Source organism: Nanorana parkeri, unplaced genomic scaffold (genome assembly GCF_000935625.1).
Source record: "Nanorana parkeri isolate BGI_ZX_2015 unplaced genomic scaffold, ASM93562v1 scaffold7, whole genome shotgun sequence".
NCBI lineage: Eukaryota > Metazoa > Chordata > Amphibia > Anura > Dicroglossidae > Nanorana > Nanorana parkeri.
Genome location: NW_017306275.1, coordinates 4156981 through 4174177, shown reverse-complemented (window position 1 = coordinate 4174177; position 17197 = coordinate 4156981). Strand labels below are relative to the sequence as shown.

The following is a 17197-nucleotide window of genomic DNA, read 5'->3' as shown; positions in this document are numbered from 1 at the left end:
CTGCGGATGTCAACTGGTTAAAGATCAAAAAAATATTTTGCCACAAAAACGAGAATGTAAGGTACGGTGTATCCCCAAAAGAACCACAAAACGATGGCTTTCAAGGCATTTTCTAAGTGAATATGAATGTTGTTAAACACATTAGATGATTGTTATCACAGCATAGTTTTCTCTACACAATGCAACTCTCTGGTTCTGATCAAAAATCGCTTTACAACATTCAAATTCATGAAGGGCAAGTTCAAAGTTCCAAAGCAGTTTCCTCTGAGGTTAAATTGTGCAGAACAAATTACCCAGTTACATGGATACAATCAGTGTACTGGAAGATACATATGGACCCATCTATTCATTTGGTGGGTACTAAAAAGGTCAGCCTTTTAACTCTGGAAATGAATGCACTTAGATGTAATGTTAATGGGATTTTAGTACTATTACACACATATGCTGTGGAAAAAACTGCAGTATACTGTGATGTGTGTTTATTCATCCATTCACTTGTAAGTTTGTAAGTTTGATCCAGTCTTTAAAATGGCACTGTGTTAAATGCTTGCTCCTGCACATGCACATCTCCAGGGCCTCCACATTGCACAGAGTAAACATTTCAGACTGTTACTTGTTTGTCTCTTCCTATGTTCATCATAGCAAAAGAAAAAACAGAATCATTTGGATCATCTACTAGATGTTTTGGCAGCAGTGATAAAACGTTTTGAAGCGCATTACACTGCCAAATTATTTACAGGTACTGCAACACTCACTACATACATGAGTACTGTATCTTCTAAAAGGTTTGATAGTGATGTTTCCACTGAAGTAAGTCAAGACAGCAGGGTTGAAAGTAGACACACTAGCCTTTTTTTTTTAAACAATGTGATTGTATGTGGATCTTACTTTTATAATTTCATAATTTGATACTGCTTTTAAATTGAGAAAAGAACAACATAGGACAAATATTTAGAAATATGCGTTAGTAATAACTAACTAGAATGTATGATAACTAAACCCAAGAACAAAAATGTAATATATTGCAGCTTAGCAGTACTTAGATGTGGTGGCTGGATTTTATCCAGCTAAGAACATTTCCAGCAGGTACAGAAAATACCATTCGGTTTTGTGACACATGCAGTGTCCTTTTCACTTTCTGTGAGCTGAACTGGAAGCAAACAATACTAGCTTAATTTCCTAAAAATAGGATTTTTATACCTTGTGTAAAATACTTTCATTTTTCATACTTTCTTTGGAGTCCATTGAGGCACAGGAATTCTCAGAATTCTTAGACTGTTACTGCCCTGTCTACATGAGAAATGGACACTGAAAAAAACTGTTGGCCAGCACAAGATAACTCTGCACACAACCATCTTACCTGGTTACCTTACTTTTTGTAGCAAAGCAGTACAGAGAACGTGAAACAAACACAGAGAGGAGGGACCTGTGACCCCTCTATGGACTCAAGAAAAGGATTCTATGGTAACTACAAAAATCCTATTTAATTTTTTATGAATGGGGGGGGGGAGGGACACAGGAATTCCTAGACTGCTGGGACATCCAGAAAGAGTACAACAGAGGAGTTGGCAACATAGCAACAAATGCTAACAGGCCCAGGAAAGACAACAGAAAATCAGAGGCTTCTTACAGTTCAAAGACATTTGAAGGACCTAACATCTGAAGCTGGCTGAATATATGCCCTGTAAAATTTAAGAAACAAAAAATGGAAGATCGTGTAGTAGCCTTGCAAATCCCAAAAGAAGCAAGATGTAGCAGAGCTTACCATAACAGGGTAGGATGGAACCCGATCCTTAGGACCATAATTTAAATAATGCTTTGCCTTAAGCACTTAAAATGGTGAAGAAGTGGAGTGGAGAAAAGCCAGGGTGCCTATATAGGCTGGTCTATTCAGAATATACATTAAATTAGACTTGCTGAAGATGCAGTGGTTGAGAAAAAGACTCTCACTGGCTGAACCACATCCAAACAATTAAGGGAAATTTCCTTTTGGTGATCTAGAGCTGAACAGAGGGATTGGCGAGCAATGTTCTGATTTAGGTGAAAGCTAGAAACTAACTTAGGTAAGAAGGAAGTCTTGGGCCTCAATACCACCTTATCCCTAAGCATAACCGGAGAGGGTTCTTTGATGGCTAAGACCGCCAGTTCAGACTCTTGTCTCGTAGAGGTGATAGTTACAAACAAACGGCACCTTATGGGTAACCGGAGGGACAGAAATGTGTTTACTGGGGTCATATGGTGATAAATGAAGCACAGAGAGAACCAGAATTAGATCCCACAGAGTCACAGGAGAACATACAGGGGGTGCTACAAGGGAGACTCCCTGTACAAAGGTCTGAATCAAGGAATAAAAGACCAACAGTCTCTAAAACAAAATAGGCAGGGCAGAAACCTGTTGAAAATGCTGAAGGCCAAATACTGGTTTGGACCCAGGTGCAGGAAAGACAGGATTCATCCCACAGTAAAACTCCAAGGGTTAAGCCCCGAGCCTCACACCAAGTGAAGTATGCCTTTCACGTCTGGTGATAGACTTCCTAGCTGTTAGCATAATAGGAATTACAGAATCAGAGATGCTCCTGTACCTCAAAAACAGCAGAGCTGAAAAACATGTCTATTTTTCTGAGGACACTAGCAAAACCTGGGGCATCAATTGTGGTCTAATGCTTTTTTGTTGCCAGTGGCCATTTCTCTTCTAAGACAGCATAAGAATTCTAATCCCTGTGTAGCTCATTAAAGAAATACTAACCCCCCTTGTAATGGAGATGAGAAGAAGAAAGGGAGACGTGTTAGAAGTCCAGGGTGACAACCATGGTTCCCACGATAGATACAGTGGTGGTGTCAGGAAGTGTGTTATTTGCATGATTGCCAGGTGAAAATAAAGGAAAAAAAAGCCTGTAAAAAAAGAAAACTGCAGCCACTTCATCCAATGACTGGTAAGCTGCAATATATTAAATATATTTTTTAGGTTAAGATATGCTTTAGGGAGGCTATCATTACAGTCTATGATCCAGTAGTACCCTTAAAGTTGCCAGGTAAAATGCGCTCAAAAAGGTAAGCGCTAACCATTTTATTAAGTTCAAAGGTGACACAGGTTGTTATATTGCCACAATAATAGAAGGGGGCGTTGCAGGCAGTGAAACATGTTAAATATCCGCATTTGTAACACATTACTTGAGTAACGTACTTGAGTACATTTAGGCCCTCACATATGGAATTTTTGGGTTTTACCATCAATAGTTTCTGTATGCGGGACATTTCCAGCAACAAACATAAATTGGGTGATGTGCAAGTCATTCAGTTCGGTACCCCTGTACTGCTCCACTACAGCAGTCTTTTCACACTTTACACAAATGCAGTCGTTGTAAATGATAATCATTTTCTCTATTGGGCATCGTGCAGTTAATGAACATATTGCATTGACATTGTTGTGCATGTCTTAAACAGACATACCTGTGCTGGGTCTACATCGTTTAGCATTACAATGGATGTACAGTGGTAGTCAAGGACCAGTCTCCAAAAGTCTTTGACTGTGTTCGGCAACGGATGCTGTGTAACGATAAAAGCTGAAGGCTGCACATAGCTCTAAAGAAAGGAGAACATATTGTAATGATAGCAGATAATCAAGCAATCAAATGCATTCCGCAGCAGAATGTCACAAACCAAGACATTGTTAAGATTAACAAAACTCCCAAGGCCCCTTTGGATTTTACCCTATTTTTTGTCTGTAAGAAATGCCACCTATGTGCCTGTCTGTTGTAACAACCTTTGGCTGCCCTTGAGTTCTTCCACAAAAGAAATACCTTTGTCGTTTTAGAACATTTTATCTTTCCATTATAACAACTTAGAATGTTTTGAGAATATGACTAGAAATTGATTCGTAGGGTCGTTGTAGTAGTTCTGACAAGTATATTTTTAGCAAGCATTTCAAATTACTCGGGGATCACAATATAAAAGTGAAATAAAGTTTAGCTTTTAACATTCATACTTATTAAGCGGTAGACATTTGGAAAAGTTCACAGGCTGAGCTCTAGAAAGAGAGAAACTCCAATCTACTGTACCTTCTTAAACCAGTGTGCTTAGCATGTTACTAGATTACTAATAGTGTACTTTTTTAGTGGCCATTTTATTAGGTAGACCCACTTCTTAAAAGAACCTGAATCCTTACAGCATGAATTGTACAAGGTGCTGGAAATGGTTCTCAGTGAGCTGGGTCCATGCCATTCAATAGCATCAGTCAGATCAGTAGAGACAGTAGTATGTGAAAATCCCAGGTGTTCAGCAGTTTCATGAATGCTGCAAACTCTACGTCTAGTAGACATGTGCATTCGTTTTTGTCCGAACTGACACTGGGACAAACATCTGCAATTTCGAGCATTCGGATGATTCCGAATGTCCAAATCTAACATGTAACAAATTCTAACGCATCCGAATCTTTGGATGCATTCAAATGTTTTCTGAATGCCATTAGGATGAACTAATGTTGCTAACTTGAAAATAAGAAAAAAAAAGCGCCCCACCCCAATTCATACATTCTGGTAGGAATTTTAGGGGGACCCCATACCAGAAAAAAATGCCCCCCTAAAAACCCTTACCAAACCCTTGATCTGAGCAGCAACCTGGAAACCAAGAAACAGGGGGCATGATCGTACGCCCTCCCTGCACCATACCAGGCCACATGCCTTCAACATGGGGAGGCTGCTGTGCTGGGGGTAACCCCCCCTGGCAAAGCACCTCGTACCCATGTTGATGAGGACAAGGGCCTCTTCCCCCACAACCCTGGCCTGCTGGTTGTGGGTGTCTGTGGGCAGGGGGCTTATCTGAATCTGGGTGCCCCCTTTTATAAAAGGGGCACCCAGATGCCACCCCCTCATGAATGAGTAAGGGGTAGTTATAACTCCTACTCAATCACCAAATAACAATATAATAGTAAATAAAAACACCACACCGTGCTCCAAAGCCCTTTATTTAAAAAAAATACAGTTTTTTACAAAGTCCTTATTCCAAACCCCCCTTTCCAAAATGTCCATCGATGTAATCCCTAGGTCAATCACATTGTCCAGCGATGTAGATCCACGTCAATCATGATGGACGACGGCCGTCGTCTTGACAAAAGAAAAAATCCCTGCCGCCCACCACCATGTCCGAACCCGACGAAGTCTTGCCACTAATGACAGCTCCACTCCTGAACGTAAACAAAGAGGTGGAGAGTGTCATGACGTCTTGCGACTTGTTCTGCCCATTTGTTTACATTCTGTGACAGCTCTCAGTCCCCTAATGGAATGTAAACAAAGGTGCAGAACAACATATTTTTAGTCCTAAAAATAATAAGAAAAATAAAGCAAATACAGTATATACCCAAAATGGACACATTCCCTTTAAAATATAATGGCTCCTTATTGGAACCATCAATGTTTTATGTTGGACTACAGACTGCTGAATGCCTTAAGTAACCAAGCAGCATGAAAATAATACATTGATGTTATTTGTTGGTAGGTTTTGGGACATGTGGATTTTCAATGTTACTACACAGGGAAGGCTGAGTCATATATCAGGTTTCCATACTGTGCTCAATATTTCCTTGGTTTTCTAATATTGCAAAAAAAGTGGAAACCTCGCTGGACCAATGTGAAATGCACAGTGGTAAGGATCCCTGCTTTTGGGCCAAACCTATTCAAGCTATTTAGTGCTTCAATGTAAAGTTCAGTCTCTACATTGCTGCTTCTTCACTAGAGATCAGGTGTAGTATTTGACTACTAACTATATTATTTCCATTAGATTGTGGCAGTTGCATTTCAGTCATTCTGTCATTGACAATGTGTTTCCCGCAGCAGAACTCCCAACATAAAATGGTCCTTATGGTTCTAGCATCCTATATGAGGGAAATTATGTCTTGTAACAACAGCGACACATTGTAATGCACCTGGTTCAGGGACAGGGGAATGGATCACAGCTGCGGACTCGGAACTAATGCTTTATGGCTGGGTATGGCAATCAGGCTTGAACCCCAGGCGTCTCTCTCAATCTTAACGGAGAGTGAGGGGTTCTTGCATCATTTGCCACAGTTGAGGTGAAGAGATTTAAATCATGCAGTGGTAGGATTAGCTCTAGCCTGAACGGGTAAGTATACACAGAGATCGATTCAACAAGGTATGTAGCAGTCCTAATCCAGAGTGAGGCAGATATACAAGTGGTATCAGAAATGAACAAGCAAGCTAGTCGTTACAACATATGGTACTGGATCCTTAGCCACGGTTGCTAGTGAGACAGTTCAAGTAAGCCAAGTACAAATCCCCCTCTCATAACAGATACTTGCGGTTCCAAGCAGATAGCAGAAGGTCCAGGATTGGGAGGTCCGTGTGGCTCCTTGCATGTGTTGGGCATCAAGCACAATAGTGGAACGCTTCCATAGCGTTCACAGGATCCTTATATAGTCCGCGAACCTGGAAGTGACGACACAGCCGTGACGTCACTTCCGCGTTCCACGGTGGAGTGCAAGGAAGCTCCCCCTCCGAGAGGGAAGTAACCAGCGTGACGCGGCCGATGCGTTCCACGCCGATACGCAGATGGCTAGCGTTAGACAAGGGCATTACAGGACCCCCCCTGCAAGGGAACACCCCCGGGGTTCCTTCGCGGCCCCGGCTTTTGTGGGTACCGAGAATGGAATCTCTGGGTCAAAAGGGGGGCATGCACCTCCCGTGCGTTTTCCCAGGAATCCTCCAGAGAAGAGTAGCCCTTCCATCTGATTAGGTATTGCAAGGCTCGCCCACGTCTCCTAGAGTTTAGTATTTGCCCCACCTCGTACTCCGTCTCCCCCTGGACATCCACAGGGGGAGCCGGTTTAGGAGTCCTTTGCGGAAAGGGGTCAGGTACGTACGGCTTTATCAACGAGACATGGAAGGAGGGGTGAATGAGGAGCCCCTGAGGGAGTGTAAGTCTCACGGCATTGGGGTTGATCACCTTCTCAATAACGTAGGGACCGATGAACAGTCTCCCCAGTTTCTTTGATGGAAGCTTCCTACGAAGATTCCTCGTGGAGAGCCAGACTTTGTCGCCAACCTGATAAGCAGGAGGGGCCCTTCTTCTGAGGTCGTAGTAGCGCTTCTGCCTGTCTTGCGCGAGGCGAAGATTCCTCTCGAGGAGGGCCCTGGTCTCAGTTAGTTGGGACAAGTAGTCCACTGCTGAAGGCACATTGGCGGGAAGAAGACAGGTAGGCAGCTGGGTAGGATGGTATCCGTAGTTGGCAAAGAAAGGGGACTGACGGGTAGAGGAACTGCAGGAGTTATTAAAAGCGAATTCTGCGAGTGGGAGCAGGTCATACCAATCATCTTGGAGGTCCGTCGTATAACACCTTAGATACTGCTCGAGGCACTGGTTTGCCCTCTCCGTCTGACCATTAGTTTGTGGATGGTAAGCCGTGGAGTACCTATGGTCTATCTGGAGTGATGTGCAGAGCCCTCTCCAGAATCGGGAGACAAACTGTGTGCCCCGGTCCGATATAATGCGAGTTGGCAGGCCGTGCAATTTGAGGACATGTGCGATAAATGACCGGGCGGTCACCTTCGCGGAGGGAAGTCCGCGGAGGGCAATGAAGTGTGCCATCTTGGTGAACACATCTACAGCTACCAGGATGGTATCATGGCCCTGGGAAGAGGGTAAATCGACTATGAAATCTAAGGAGACGGTATGCCATGGCTTTTTGGGTATGTCTAGAGAACTGAGTAAGCCGTAGGGGGGGTCTTCTTCCGTGTTTGCAAGTAGCGCAGACGTGGCAGGAGTTCACGTAGCTGAGAACCGTCTTCCTTAGACCAGGCCACCAGAACTGTCTTCGGATCAAGTCCAAGGTTTTTTCCAGACCCGGGTGACCTGCTAATGGCGCGTCATGCAACATCTGTAAGACAGTCGGCTGCATGGAGGGTGGAATATATAATCTTGAGTCTTTGTAGAGTAAGCCGCCTGCGTCTTGAGTGAGCCCCGGAGGTAATGGTTCTGAGTCACCTGATATGCTCTTCCGGATTCGTTCTCTGAAAGGTATAGTAGCACATAGAAATTTGTTCAAGGGAATCACAGGTCTTGGTTCAACCATGGTCATTTCTTCTTCCAACATTCTGGAGAGGGAGTCTGCTTTGCCGTTTTTTGATCCTGGCCGATAAGAAATTATGAAATCAAACCGGTCAAAAAACAGGCTCCATCTAACCTGTCTTGCTGAGAGGGTTTTACAGGTCTTAAGAAACTGGAGGTTTCTATGGTCTGTGAATATCGTGAAAGGGAATTTGGTTCCTTCAAGGAGGTGTCTCCATGTCTCCAAGGCAGCTTTAATGGCAAGCAGCTCTTTCTCCCCAATAGGATAGTTGATCTCTGCAGGTGTCAGAGTTCTTGAGAAGAACGCTACTGGGTGGAGAGGGGTATCTACCCCTATCCGCTGGGAGAGTTTGTAATGCACCTGGTTCAGGGACAGGGGAATGGATCACAGCTGCGGACTCGGAACTAATGCTTTATGGCTGGGTATGGCAATCAGGCTTGAACCCCAGGCGTCTCTCTCAATCTTAACGGAGAGTGAGGGGTTCTTGCATCATTTGCCACAGTTGAGGTGAAGAGATTTAAATCATGCAGTGGTAGGATTAGCTCTAGCCTGAACGGGTAAGTATACACAGAGATCGATTCAACAAGGTATGTAGCAGTCCTAATCCAGAGTGAGGCAGATATACAAGTGGTATCAGAAATGAACAAGCAAGCTAGTCGTTACAACATATGGTACTGGATCCTTAGCCACGGTTGCTAGTGAGACAGTTCAAGTAAGCCAAGTACAATTCCCCCTCTCATAACAGATACTTGCGGTTCCAAGCAGACAGGAGTGAGATGGCTCAAGGTCCAGGATTGGGAGGTCCGTGTGGCTCCTTGCATGTGTTGGGCATCAAGCACAATAGTGGAACGCTTCCATAGTGTTCACAGGATCCTTATATAGTCCGCGAACCCGGAAGTGACGACACGGCCGTGACGTCACTTCCGCGTTCCACGGTGGAGTGCAAGGAAGCTCCCCCTCCGAGAGGGAAGTAACCAGCGTGACGCGGCCGATGCGTTCCACGCCGGAACGCAGATGGCTAGCGTTAGACAAGGGCATTACACACATAGGGGTAAGACGTATTTTTAATTTTAGGTCCGTCTTGACAAACCTTTAAATATATGAGGTGGGGAACAACTTAACTTTCATTTATTGTAGTAGTGCAAAAAACATTAGAGGTTTAGAGGAAGCAATATCAAGGAGTTATGAGAATTCATATATTTTATGGAAAACTTTGAAAGTTAATTTGAATGGTTTCAAACACCACATTATTACAGGAAATCCAGAAGAAACAGCTCTGAAACAAGTAATACTAAGAAAAAAAATGTATAAGCCTACTGTGTCCTTTAGCGGATAGGCACAATATCAAGGGAAATAATCCAGAGATGGAGTAAAGTCCGACATTTTATCAATGCTTCAATAGTGCTGTAGAATATTAGTTGACATTCTCTTCATGGGCAATAACTGTCATTTATTATTGGCTAAGTGTACCCTGATGAGAGCTTTATTGTGCTGGGGGCTGTTTTCTTTATAGTTTGGGAGTTTTCATTTTGTTGGATTACAGATTATATTCTCATTAGTATGAACCGTGAAACTGATCTTACATCCATCAATGCTGCATTGATGTAGTTACTGCTCTCGCCATCTATTGTGATGAGGAAGGGGAGGCATCTGTCTGGAGGTAAGACGTCCATACATCTGTTCTTTTCATGGTTCCTGGGTAATAGTGCTATACTGCAGTCTTCCACCCGCAGTGTTGGTGTCACCATGTTCAGTGTCTGCAGGTATAGAAACAGTAATGCAACACTTTAGGGATATCTTATGCTTTGTTAAAGAAAAACAAATGTTTAATAACTTTTTAAAAGTTTCTGTATTGCAGAAATATAATGTCATATGTGCGCAAAAGATAGGTCTATATTTTGCTATTTTAGAGTGAAAAGCTTTTACTGTCTTTGAGCTCATACTTGAAGCTCTCTTGCGTCTGCTTGTTTTAGTACTTCTACACTTAGGTTGCCATGTACGAGCTGCTTTGACACAGATAATAACAGTAAGTGTGTGGGGGGCAGGGGAGGGGTTCCATCCTTTCTGCTTAGTGCAGTGACCATTCCCCCCTTTTCTAGGAAAGTCAACAATCCTTGAACATTCCATATGTGTAATACGAAATTCATATTGTAGTTTGAATTTTGCTTGGAATTTTACCACTGCAGGCCCTATTATCACCAAAAATGGAGATGCAATTCACTGCACGTCTTATGATGCCACCATTAGCAGTATTATATGTATAAATATCTACCAAAGAAAGGATTTGTGCCTTTGAAAAATGTACTGGCTGGAGACATTGACTTCTGAAAGCATCTCCTGACCCTGACAGTATTTTAGTGTGTTCAGTAGCCAATAAAGTGTAACTTGTTATTGAAAGCAGTGTTTGGACTAGAAAGCCATTTTGTCTGTTGTAACACTTTTAAATATTGCGGTTAGGGTTGCTGGGTGCATACAGAAAACATAGTCACCAACACTTATAAGTTCATTGTTCTAATGTAAGAAAAAAACTAAACAATGGTGTTTATTTGCCTAAGGCAAATAGGCTGTTTGCTTAGCAAAGGGAATTGTCACTTTTGCAGGGGCATTTTCCATTAGATTAGTGAATGAAAAGCATTGCTGACTTCCATCATCCAATCATGTGCAAGCAAAAATGCTGTTTTATTCAAAAATGTCCTTGCATTTTACTGGTTATTCTTTGCAAATTGAATTTTCACCAAATTCAACAAGGTAAGTAAAAGTTCCCTTGCAAAGTGAGATTTCCCTTTGCAAAATGAACATCTTCTACTCCTTTCATAAATTGAATACAGTGTTACATATGCTAAATTTTTTATATATATTTTAATGTGAGATCAAGAAATATACATAAACCAACTTACTCTAAACTCCTCTTTTATTTGACTGGAGTTTGTTTGTGGGTCCACTTTATTCATTTCATAATATACAGATCTCACTTGAGATGCTGAAAGTGATGTGTCCCCACATAGACAAGCTTCTAATATGGCATCATGGATAAACACATACTGCTCCTGAAATGAGAAATATAAGCACAATGTGAAAATAAACATTCAAGCAAGAGTGAATTTTACTATGAGACACTTGTGGATAACATAATTTACTCCAGATAAGATATCTGCAACAAATCATGTGTCTCTGCTGTAATGATGGATACAATTTGGTTTCTTAATATATTTTATAGAACCAATGCAAGAACTTATTGGAGCATAGTTTATTGTCAGACAGTTATATTTAATAGCATAGAGGTTTGAGGTGATCAAGAAAGCCTTGGGGAAGCAAAGATGGACTAATTGGCCATATCCTAAAACAAAAATACACAGTAGCAGTCTCCTGGTGGGTATGGACAACACCTCCAGCTTTCCTATCAATAGTTTAAACCAGACTTGTTTAATGAAACTGCAAACTGCAGAGGCACCCAGTAATCTTTCAGATTTCTTTTTAATGAAGTCTGGCTAAAGAAAAAATAAGTCTGATTGGTTGCATTGGGTTACTGCACTTTTTAAAATATCATGGGTCCTTACACATCCATTTTAAATTGCCAAGAGTCTATATCTTGTGTCTATTGAAAGAAGAGTTGATACCACATGGATGGCATACAGTTTGGGTGAATTTAACATTTCTTGGTTGGTGTATTGGTTTGGTTTGAAGCCCATTTCCACCTTTGTAAGTGATTATCATTTATTGTGGCTAGGGATTAGACATGTGCACCAGCAACAAATTCGATTTTGCTTTATTTCGTTTTTCGGAATTCGGGTCCGAAAGTCAATTCGTTTCAGAATTCGGATTCGGACGTAATTCGTTAGCGGAAATCCGTACGAAGATTTGTTTCTAATTCGTTTTGTTTTCGTCTCATTCGTTCATTGCAGCAAAGTGACATTTAAGAGGGAAAAAACGTTTTTTTGTTCTCAAATGTCACTTTGCTGCAACAAAATTTCATCCAAAAAACAAAAGTTCGTCCAACAAAAACAAATCGGAAATTCGGATTCGTCTGCATTCGTTATATCTGTAATTCGGATACATCCAAATCTCAGAATTTCCGAAATTTCGTTCGAATTTCGATTCGGAATGAAACGAATCGCACATGTCTACTAGGGATGCACCAATACCGATACTAGTATTGGTGCCGATACCAAGTATTTGGGTCAGTACTCACACTCGTCCAAATGTCCCAATACTTATCCCGATAACAGAACTTCCACGGAGTCACCTGGGAGCATGGAGCTTGCTTCCTGGCCAATCAAGAACACGGGGGGCAGGTAAGGATTCGCCTCTCCGGCTTCTTGATTGGCTGGGAAGCTGAGTCCATGCTCCCTCGTCACCTGCTAACGAGGGAGAATGCAGCCGGCTTCCCGGCCAATCAGGAAGACAGGGGGCATGTAATGGCTCGCCATCCGGCTTCCTGATTGGTCGCGAAGGTAGCCAATCAGGAGGCCGGGTGGCGGGTCATTACCCGCCCCCAGCTTCCTAAATTGCCAGAAAGCCGGCTCCATGCTTCCTTATCACCTGGTGATGAGGGATTAGGAAGCCGGGCGGCGAGTCATTACTAATTGTGGTAATGAGATGCAGTTATGATGTTTATGTGTGCACATTTTGATTACTGACATTACTGACTTTCTTCATTTTTTTATGAACTTTTTATTAAGCCTGAATGCTAGAAACTCAGCGGGGTCAGATTGTAAAGCAGACTGTAATTCCTGTGATTCTGTGTAACACAATCACCTTACACCAGCTCTGCCTTTACACACAATATACTGTTCGGGAAGGGGCGGGGGGGTGCCACTATAAATACTAATGAATGGGGGGAGAGAGAGCTCAGTTGTAATATACACAGATTACTTGGAGAATACATAATGGCTGATGTTGTAGTATATAATGGTTAGTCACATAAAAAACAAGCTTTCGGTTTACTGTTGCTATTACCTCTGTTTGAACCATATTCACTCTACGAGAGCGAAGTTCTCTTACACAATTGTAGATATCTACAACTCCTTCCCTTTCTGCCATATCCAGCATGATGTCTATGACAATGAAGCAGCCTGTTCTGCCAGCTCCAGCGCTGAAATAATAACACAAATACATCATTACTTCATTGCAAAGCAGTTAGAAAGTCATGAAAATCATATAACGAAAATAAAATTTTTGTTTATAAGGGATGTTCTGTAATATTCAGCAACTACAATCATTTAGACTTAATTACATGACCTACCTTGCAAATATTTTGGCCGATAGCAGTGTTGCTATAGGAGTGTAACATCTGACACCTGCCAATGCATATTTTTCGTGACTGCTGTATTTGTGGTGTAAGAATAAAACATAAAAGCGCCCATAGACATTGGATGATGATCTCAAGTCTATTTGAAGCTGCTTAAAGTTCAGCCTGACAAATGTCCCAGAAAATAATCAGAAATGTTAGAGGAATCTTGTCTGATGCTGTTGTTTCCTCTTCAATAAGCTGGTGCCAGGACTGTCTACAATATGTGCTCTCTCTTTCCCAATATCCTAAACATGAACATTCTAAACCTTCCAGTAATCAACACCTAGCATAATTACATTGGACTGAAATATACAGTATGTGTGCAGACTGTCAGCTTCTAGATGCTTTTCTGCAACCACAGAGTAGGTGGGTGTTGTCAGAGTAGAACACATTAATACTGACACTGCAGAAAAGGCCATAACATATAAGTATCGGAGACGACTTGCAATTTTGTAAGTTAAGGTGCAGAAATCACTTAGGCTTTAATTTCTAAATAACCACCTACCCACCCCTTTCCTTCTATATACAAGGATAACATAGCTTACCTGCAGTGTATCACTAGTGGGCCTGCATTGGGTGGACTCTTTGCTTTAACTTGCCGTACAAATCCTAGAAGCCCTGTTGCATGGTATGGTACGCCGTGGTCTGGCCAACCTGTAAAGTGAAACTGGCGAATTTCCCGTATTTCATGTATACCCCTCTGTTAAGTAGACACAATAAAAATACAAACAATAATGTGTTAATAAATTAGCTTTGTAGTAATAAATCGATTTAATGTTATGTAATTGCTACTAGCAGTAAAACAGTTAGGCCTTATTCACATAGGTGGTGCAGTTTACTGCCCATCTGAAAAGCAATCCACAAGCAGCCATTTGTGATACTGGGGCTCCTGAGTGCCTGCTTTTTGGCAAGAGGCACCGTCTGCCAAACATGACATACCAAGTTATATTTGGCCCAATGGGAAGTGAAGCATTGTGGCCACAGTAATGTAATTTGTAAGCAGGTGGTTGGGAAGCGGCAAAAATGCAGATCAACTGTCTGTTTATACTACCCCAATGCTTCCCCTGTGAACTTATAGTTATTTGGAAAATAATAAAATGTGGAAAATGGAGTTGTTGGCCTTGCAATGGGTTCTTAACTTTTGGGCCTCCGATGTTGCAGCAGGAACCCTGTTCTAATCTGTTGCTATACATAGAAAGGTATCTGGTTGCTCCTGTTATTCCCACATGTGGACTGAATTAAATAGCCATCTCCATAACACTTCCTATGTTCAGGCAACATATAGGTGTAGTTTATTAAAACTGGAATAAAATGCCTTTGTAACCCTTATTAATCAGATGTGTTTAATAACATGTCCTGCACTAGAGGAATGACTGCAATAAACTGACATAAATGCACGCCTACGAAGCTGAAGTAAAAGATGACCAAGATTGCTGGACCTGTGTCAGCAGGGCGGTAAGCCAATTTGAGTGTGGGTTTCTTATAAGAGTTTATATAGGCTCAATAAAGCAGCAGATGTACTTCTGTTTCTAATGTATTTATATGATTATATTTAATACATTTTTATTATGGTTTTACTGCAGACATACCTTACCTGACCTGTTTGGGAAACCCTTTTATGATCATCTAGTGTAATCACCAATAAAACTGTGTGCATTCCCTTGCAAGCCTAAATTACTTTTATAGTGTATTACTTGTACTGTAATGGCATGATAATGATTTGTGCTTGCAGGTCCTTAACCCCAATGTGTGGAGGTTGCTGGGTATACATGCAAACAAGGCATTTCAATGAGCATAAAATGCTCAAAATGTGTCATTTCCCTAACTATATAAGGCATGCATGTATGTGCGTATATGGATATTACATGTTAATACCTCTTTACCAAGCACAACATACATGAATGTCTGCCATTGCACAGCAGAAGAATTGACATTGTTCTTTCCTCTTTGTAAAATCCTAAAAAGTATTCCTTAAAGTGTATGACCAGTCAAAACTTTGGATAGAGTGTGGAAGGTTAAGAACTCTGCAACAAGGATACAATAAGAAGAACATCTGCAACAAGGATACAACATGAGAGTTCTAGATGACCCCTACATAATTGAAAAACAATATTTCTGCTGTTGGAGATTTTTTCACACTTCTGTCTGGTGAAAGTGGTGTCACCAGGACAGAAAGTAAGGAGAAATCTCTCTTTGAAAGCCCTAGGAAGCAGTAAAAACTGACTGGGGTTCTAATCCTTACCCTCCATCCAAAACTAAAATAAAAAACTTTGAAGAGTAGTTATATGTTGCACAGTACATGTAAAATACACTTCATATGCACTGCCTATAGTACTTTCTTAAAAAATGTAGTAATGTTTGAAGGCTATGCTCGCCTTTTGTACCCAAATTTTATTTTTCAGTATTAAATGAAGCCTTAGGCATTGTCTTTTTTTTTTTTTTTTGCCTAAGCATTCCTATTTTATGTTCTCTTACTCACCCCCCTCCTGGACCGCGGTGAATCTGCATTGTCTGCTGTCAATTTTAAAAGATGCACAGCCAGTGCCAGTCTTCCTACCCATGTGACAGCTTAGTGATCTGCAGAGTCTGCAGATGAACTACAATTCCCATAAATCCATGTTGGGTGAGAGAGGTGGGTGGGAGCAGAGGGCAAGAGCAGTGGGGGGCGACTGGTGGGAAACAGAGGTCGGCAGACATGTGAGTGACAACAATGTCAGTGCACACTGGAAGAAATGTTCGGGGCTGTGCAGGTCATCCTGCATTGGGCACAAGATGCCTGACTAGCTAGCAGTAAGCAATTGTTTAATACAAGGCAAATGATCAAGATGATAGGCCTGGTCCAGAGCTTAGTCACTGCTTTGAAAATCCTGGGAAAGAGGTACTAGATTAATATATTTTAACATAATTGAACTGTAAATGGCCAAAAAAGTGAACTTTAATGACTATAAAAAGATTTTAATATTCTGTAGGTTCTAACATGTTTATTATTTGATATGAGATATATCTCTAGGAAAAGAAACAAAACTATGTTCCATCTAAAAACAGAAACATATTTTAGATATGAACTAAATTCACCCCAGTTCTAGCAATATTCTGCCAGAGAGATAATATTGTAGCAACGATCATAAATCTCAATAAATAAGACATTTTAATACAGTGCTACCATTTCTAATGGGATTGAATGGAACTCCATCTGTTCAGCAGATGAATCGAGTCTACATGAGATTTAATAAGAAGCATCTCCAACTGGAGGTCTTCACACTTTTCTCATCAATGCAGACATATGCTATTCAGTACAATTTGCAAACTTCACAGGGTTTGGATGCTGCTTTGAATTTCAGTTCACGCTAACATACAAATAAAAAAAGGGAAAGAGTTAAGAGTATGGGAGTGCTGGGTGGTCTGAAATACTGTCTACTCTATATTACAGCTAAACTCTAGGAAGGCATAAAATATGCTAATAATGCAGCTCTGTATTCATTAATATATAAAATAAATGTATTTTTTTAAGTGAATCTGTTGCTTACTTTAAAAGATCCAAAGAAGAGCTCCTCACAATAGAAGACTGTGAATACTTACCTCTCGGGTGGTCAGCGAGTACAAAGACCTCTCTGATAGAGCGCTGCCTCCTCCAGCAGGTTCTCAGTAGGAATGTTCAGATACCAAGTACTAGTACTGATACTTTTCCAGCTCCAAGACTGGACTAGAGGAAAACTCAAAAATTAGGAGGCAGCTGACATTTTTTTAAGGAGCATTGGCTACGGGGCTCCTGGGATTTGTGCATTCTTGTTTTAATGTATGATTTGTTATATATATAAAAATATATA

At 41.3% G+C, this 17197-nt stretch overlaps 1 protein-coding gene across 9 annotated transcripts in view; it reads right to left on the bottom strand.

Moving 5' to 3' along the window:
* PTPRM (protein tyrosine phosphatase, receptor type M) overlaps positions 1 to 17197 on the bottom strand; it is a 606372-nt gene that overhangs the window by 19391 nt on the left and 569784 nt on the right. For all 9 annotated transcript variants that reach the window (XM_018553724.1, XM_018553732.1, XM_018553757.1 and 6 more), the window contains 5 exons: positions 13916 to 14070; positions 13037 to 13172; positions 10978 to 11127; positions 9664 to 9837; positions 3451 to 3582 (listed from right to left, as the gene is read on the bottom strand). In XM_018553724.1, coding sequence (XP_018409226.1) covers positions 3451 to 3582; positions 9664 to 9837; positions 10978 to 11127; positions 13037 to 13172; positions 13916 to 14070 — 747 coding nt within the window. The remainder of the gene's footprint in view (positions 1 to 3450; positions 3583 to 9663; positions 9838 to 10977; positions 11128 to 13036; positions 13173 to 13915; positions 14071 to 17197) is intronic.